The 6,958-nt window shown below is 33.5% G+C and overlaps 1 protein-coding gene across 1 annotated transcript; it reads left to right on the top strand.

The window, feature by feature from the left end:
- Positions 1 to 3,656: 3,656 nt before the first annotated feature.
- Positions 3,657 to 6,379, top strand: LOC116004947. Its single transcript, XM_031245150.1, has 3 exons — positions 3,657 to 4,081; positions 4,405 to 4,562; positions 5,964 to 6,379. The coding sequence occupies exons 1-3, from the start codon at positions 3,808 to 3,810 to the stop codon at positions 6,078 to 6,080; spliced, it is 549 nt and encodes a 182-aa protein (XP_031101010.1). The 5' UTR covers positions 3,657 to 3,807; the 3' UTR covers positions 6,081 to 6,379.
- Positions 6,380 to 6,958: the final 579 nt, after the last annotated feature.

Raw genomic sequence — 6,958 nt, 5'->3', positions numbered from 1 at the left:
ATTCAAGTTGAGAACATATAGCAAATTAACTTCCAAGAAAATTTGCATTAAATTAGTAGGTCGTCCACATACTAAGGACTTCATGCTGATAGTAAATGAAAAAAATGATTGGTCATTGTCTCTGTCTTACTTAGTTCATCTCGAAAAATATATATATATATATATATACTAGTACAAGATATTTTAATGTGGGGTGCATGTTTTAATTAAATCCGTATTTATTACTGTATACAAGGACATTCCCTGCAGGAAAAATGAAATTTAAACAATTCAGCGGAAAGTGAAATGTTGAGTTGAGAGAATGTCAATAATATTATTTATCCATCTGGACATTATTTAGCTGTGAAAATCTTAGTGATGTTACATATGCACTGTTTGGCCTGCTGTAAGCAAGCTTTATCATGCCCAAAAGTATCAGATGTGGATATATATGGAGTTGTCGTCTTTGTTGTTAATATAATAAAAAATAATAGCAAAAAATTATATATATATATATATAAAAGAAATTTATATTCTAAAAAACAAAAGGCAATAATGAAGGCATGGCTATAATTTACACACAAGACTATAGTAGATCTCATATTTATGAGGTCATGTATGTGAGAGTAAGTTATTTTATGAGAAATGAAAATGAATATGATTCATCCATTACAAAGCAATTGACTTATGAGATTTATACTTTAAATAAAATATGTTTTACGGGGTGTTTGGTTGCAATATTAGAGGGTAAATAAATTTTAATTTCATGGGAGAAGAATAATGTATGTGAGAATAAAGTGAGAATTTAAATTTCAATATTTGATTTGCAGGAATAACATTTCTGAGAATTTCTATTCCGGAGTTTGGTATCCATGAGAATGGAAAGGAAATTAGTAGTATAAAGACCAAAATGGTCATACATATTATCGCAAACAAATTAGACATCAATTTTAGGTTAGAAAAAATAATAGTAATTTTGTCTCAAGGTATTTCTTCCCAAAAATTGCTGAATTAAAAATACCAAGAGAAAACATGAGATTTTTTTTTTTAGGGTATAGCCCAGGGTTTCCACAGTCGAACACAGTGACTAATTTCCTCGTTAGATGGTAGGCACCTTTATTAGGTGGAATAGCTGACCTGAAGATTTAAGACTGGTCCATACCCAAAGCCCAGGATCGAAAAACATACTACGTACTTACTAAGAAAAGAATTGATTGCTTTGAAAATTTTAAATAAAAAAAGGTTACATCATTACATATATGATCAATAATTTAAATATTTGTCCGAACCCATGATAAAAAACATAGAAAGTGACAGTAAGCCAATTAAATTATCTTTTTTTATATACTATATATTTTCTTTATTATGTAGAATAGAATTTAATTTTAAGCATTTGAAGTAATAATATACAAAAAAATATATATATATATACAAAGTCACAATTGCAAGAACCAATAATGCAACACTCTAAATCAAGAATTATTCAACTGAATTGTTCTATTGGAAAATTAATTGTTAACTTAACATGGAGCAGTTTTAATTTTATCAACTTAACAGTGGGCATGAATTTTTTTTATTGTTTATTTTTATTATTTTGGAAGCAGAGAGAAAGCCAAAAGTACATGTGCCCACAGTTACAGAGTAAGTCAAGTGGTTCGGAATGTAGCCAAACGAATGCCAAACAATTGATAAGGTGGTGTCCTGGTGGTCACACAGTACAAATGGAATTTTCATAAACATGCATTAATTGAAGCATCTATTTCATCTCAATAAAAAAAGTCTAAATTAATAATTGAATTGTACATTTATGTTTATATATTGTATGTTTAACACGCCCACTGGTTGAACCCATGAGCCTTTTGCAAGGGGCTGGATTTGATACAAAATTAAAGCATATGTTTCATCTCAACTAAAAGTTTATGTTGGATGGAGGTCGCCCGGTGAAGGACCAAGTCCAACAATTGGTGACTAGGGAAATTGTTAGGCAGAGACTGATGAAGGCCTAAATTCAGCACCATGCCTCTCGAAGATATGATTGCAGTATAAGAAAACAAAGTTGTGCATTCACTATGAGCTATAATTTTTTGCGTAGTAATAAGCGTTGGATCTTAATAATCTAAAACTGATAATCTGATAATTGAATTGCACATTTGTGTTCAACAACTTTTATTTACATAATTGTTTTGTTTTGTTTATTTTGTAATAATAATAATAATAATAATAATAATTATAATAATGTGATTATTATTGTTGTATGTTTCTAGGAATTGACAAAATTGCTGATTCATTATATTTGTGATATTCATTGCAATCGTGATTAAGATTCGGCACAAACTTAATGAACAACAGTCCAATTTGACTTCAACATATTTAATAAGTAGTCCACTACATAAGCCTGCAATCTGCACCCTGCAGGTACACTCCATCAACGATTTGTTGACCTAATAATTTTCAATTAAAATTTTAAAAATGTGCTTATTGTGCTATGCATATTTATTTATTTATTTTTAGTACTATTGACTCTATTACAAGGTAATATCTGTTTTATTCTCTATTTGTTGCCGTTCAAATAGTCAATACCCCCACCAACAAAATTCAATCATGTGACTTTCCCTCAATTAGAGTTAATAGCATTTAGTTTGTTGTATTTCGATTTTTTTTTTTTTTTTGACAGCCAGCTATTAAAGTATTCTCATTATATTCAGCACATTGAAATGTTTATAAGATATTAGTATATACATTATATAATGTAAAACTTATCGTGTCGACCAACAAATAATAGTAGCAAAGAATTAAAATATAATTGGTGAGCTCACACTAACCCGTTATGTCGGAAGATGCCATTTGTTGGTACGATGTGTCTTCCCAAAACTATAAATACTAATTTAATTTCCTTAAAAATTAATGCAACTTGTTCCAAAATGTTAAGAATTCAAATTTACATTGCGTCAATACCGCTGATCAAGCCCTTTCAAGATTACCACCTCTTCGCCAGCATATAAGGAACCCTGCCGGCTGACTATTCTAGTACGTGGATGGGCATTAAATATTTTGTAAAAATGATTTTACTATTTATGGTCGGTTATAAAGGAACTTCGTACCTAGAATCACTGTAGAAGTAAATTGCGTGCCGCGCAATCAGTTCATTGATCAGACCTTGATCTTTAAACTCACACATTGACACATTCAGTTTTGACGTTATGTCAGGGGCCATGGCTGTTTTACATATATATAGGTGTCGGATCAGGTTAGGACCTTGTAGATTAATCCAGATCATTCATTCGAGTGATCTAACGGCTGTGAATGCAACTGCACAACAAAGTGGACGGGATGCACAACAATCACACTATGAATGCACAACACACTGAGACCGAATGCACAACAAACTAGGAATGAATACACAACAAACTAAGAACGAATGCACAACAAAATGAGTACCAATTCACACCAAACTGAGCGCGAAAAATTAAATCTATTGCATAGAGTTAATCACAACCATTGAATTGTTTATATCAAATGATCAGATAAGTCCACAAGGTCCTCACCTAACTATAGGTCCTCATTTGATCATTAATATATATATATATATATATATATATATATTAAGAGGTGGTTGGAGAGGGAGGGAGGAGGGGAGGGGACTGCTTTGCTAGCTTGAGTGAGACCTATTTTACCATCCAGCATGTTGGTGGGCACTCCTTAGAAAGAGACTCTTTATAGTTTACTATTTCATCATCTTCTTCTTCTTCCTCCTTATCCTCTCTCTCTGATCTTCTTCTTCTTCTCCATCTTTTTGTGAGGTGACAAAGATTAGATACCCAGAAAACAATGGGGAATTGCCAGGCTGTAGATGCCGCAGCATTAGTTATACAGCACCCAACTGGCAAGATAGAAAGGATGTATTCTCCCATACTCGCTAGTGAGGTCATGAAATTGAACCCCGGCCATTATGTTTCCCTCATAATCCCACTTCCCGTCGCCGCCGCCGCCGCCGATGGTAATTCCGATGAGAAGACGGCCGTCCGGTTCACCCGCGTTAAGCTTCTCCGGCCAAACGATACGCTGGTTCTTGGCAGAGCTTATCGACTCGTCACAACCCAAGGTTGGTTCTATTCTTTTCTTCTTCTTTTCTTTTTTACGGAGATTCGAACTCATCAACTTTAGGCACGAGGTTGGCTGGTTTTGATATCAAATTGAAACATATTTTTAATCTTGATCAATTAGAAGTTTAAACTGATAGTTGGATTGTACTGGATCAAAGGGCCTGAAAATGTGGGTCAATGCTTGTTTGTTTTGATCATGGAGGAATTGAATTGAATGAAATGTGGACAAGTGACAAAAAGAATAAAAGGGTGCATAGGTTTCGGATTGATTAAGATTTGAATGCAAAATAAATACTTGTTTGTTTGTGTGTTTTGTATGTAGATGTGATGAAGGTGTTGAGAGCTAAGAAGTATGCAAAGATGAAGAAGAAGCAGCAACAGCAGGAGGCAGAGATGTCAGAGGAGAAGTTGCAGGCAGATGCAGAGGAGCACAGCTCAAGCTCTCAACTATTACAACCTGGAAACTTTGACTCAGACAAGGTAATTAATAATTGAATTTTGCTACATGTACTTTCAAATCTTACTCCATCAAATTTATTTTTTTGATCTAGTACTAATAGACTATTTTTTTTTATGTGGACCACTGTAAATGTGTCTATATCAAAATTTTAAATGTGAGAGTAAAAATTGAGAGTAGAGAATCATAGTATATATAATATTTTCTAATTAATAATTTCTATACTATTTACTTACCTACTTATTATTATTAAACTATAGGTTTTAAAATCGATCTAAGCTAATTTTAAGAGAGTTCATAGTATAACTTAGTGGTAAATAATTAGACTATTTTTCATACATGGAAATTTGAATCTTGTCCACTAAATCTAAAGGTGATATCTCTTGCCTAAAGACCCTACACCCTGACTGAACAATATGTGCTTTTCAATAAGTAAAACATAGTAAAAAATAAAAGAAATTCAGTCCAACACTATATATAGATGATTTTGCCAATATAATCATCATGGCATTAAAAATGAAATAAAGTATTACTCTAAGTTAATATTAGACAAGTATAAACATAGGGAAGTTTTACCATTTCGAACGGTACCTGTGTCGCATGTATTAAGTATAAGTAAATAAATTTTGAGAAAGGATTTAGATTTGTAACAAGTATGTACTTGGGTGATATTGTCTCCATAGTACTAAGAAAAGTAATTATATGTCAGGTTGGGATGTAAGATCTTTGAGATTGAGGATTCAACCTTTTGGGATAAGGTAATAAGAAAAATAAAAATTCATTACAAACTAATATACGGTGAACTTTTTTTTGGGGGTAATGTTAGAAACTAATAGATCATGAACCTTTTTTTTGGGTAATTTTGGACAACGATAATTTCTGACACAAAGATGCATGAAAGCAAATAAAAACTGAACTCCAGCTATGGGTGAACCTGACAGGGAATAAACAATTGTAGAAACCAAATGAGTGAATTATATATATGCAATTGGTATCCAAAATGAAACTTTTAATCATTTTTTGACTTAGTTAAAAGGAGACATTTACATCGTGTTTGGTTAATTGAATAGGTCAGAAATTGCATTCTTAATAATAGACTTCTATTGTAAGCTTTGGTCATCTTACCACCCAAAATTCAATCATGTAACCAGTCATTCCATTTGTAATGTAACATATGTGTCTTCATGTTATGTGTAGTTGAGATCTTTCAAGTATAATGATTTTGTCACATTTAGTTATAAATTTTTAAATTGACCACCTGTTGTCTTTTCACTCTCAAATTATTATCATTTATGATTCAAGTTAACCACCCAAGATCGGTCCTTCATAGTTGGTCAAATTTTGCAAGTTGAAGGATCACAGGTGGTTAACTTAGACACTAAGTCTCAAAATTTTGTTGATTAATGATTTGGAAAATTTTTCAGGCGGTGAAAAATGAGAGACAAAGAAGGGGCGGCGGGCTGACAAGCACGGCGGCGGCGGGTTCAAGGTCAAAATCGTGGCGCCCTTCTCTGGATAGCATTTCAGAGTCCGGGAGCTAGTTGCGGCGGCGCGCGGCGGCTCTGGATTGAGTGGACGACATCAGATCAGGTGATCTTGGAACATTATGGAAAACTAACATTTGTTCCGAACGGTTTCACGAGGAACTCAGAATCACCTGCACTGCTACTACTTAGCTTAATTCGAGTGATGTTTGAGTAATTATTAATAAATTAAATACGTTTTTTTGTATATATATGAACAGGAATCAGTGCAACCATGCATGACTGATTAACACCATTTATGAGCATGGAAAAAATGAGTATGCTCCCAGAGTGCTGTATATATCTCCTTTATGCAATATTATCGCTTTTATATTCCGTTATAAAACGTGATAAAAGTATATATATAAGAGCTCAAACCCGTAACCTAATTTTAATACTATTTGTTAGGATTAAGCGCTCATCACTATGTCAAAAGGTATAGCTGCCCTCCACCACATTTTTGAGAGGCAGGGTGTTTGGCCATTCACCAGCCTCGCTGCCTAATAATCCTCCTAATCACTAATTGCTGGAGGTTGCACTTCACCCAACATCCGCCCAATAATTCTCCCTCAAAGTCCATGTCAGTCTTAACTGCATAGTTTTTACTTTTTACTCTGGCCAGAACCCGTGACCATACCACTTATTAGGATAAAGCATTTGCTACTATGCCAAAAACTATAATTCACAACGAATATAATGCCCAATTTTATTTCCTTATACACCGCCACCACATTTTTTAAAGGGGATTGGTTTTTTACCGGCCCCCACCCAACAATCTTCTAACCACCAATTACTAGACTTAGTCCTTCACCGGCCTTTGCCACAAGTGGCATATATTAGTTAATGAGCATGAGAGATTTAATGTTGGAATTTATGGGTGATTCAATTGGTTCTTG

The sequence above is a fragment of the Ipomoea triloba genome, chromosome 14 (assembly GCF_003576645.1).
Source record: "Ipomoea triloba cultivar NCNSP0323 chromosome 14, ASM357664v1".
In the NCBI taxonomy this organism is placed as follows: Eukaryota; Viridiplantae; Streptophyta; class Magnoliopsida; order Solanales; family Convolvulaceae; genus Ipomoea; species Ipomoea triloba.
This window is presented reverse-complemented; position numbering and strand designations above follow the sequence as displayed.

Bases quoted from the DNA above. Each gene is read 5' to 3' on its own strand.
- LOC116004947 (XM_031245150.1), top strand. From the start codon at position 3,808: ATGGGGAATTGCCAGGCTGTAGATGCCGCAGCATTAGTTATACAGCAC. The intron at 4,082-4,404 runs GTTGGTTCTATT...TTTTGTATGTAG, and splicing joins TCGACTCGTCACAACCCAAG to ATGTGATGAAGGTGTTGAGA. The intron at 4,563-5,963 runs GTAATTAATAAT...AAAATTTTTCAG, and splicing joins GAAACTTTGACTCAGACAAG to GCGGTGAAAAATGAGAGACA.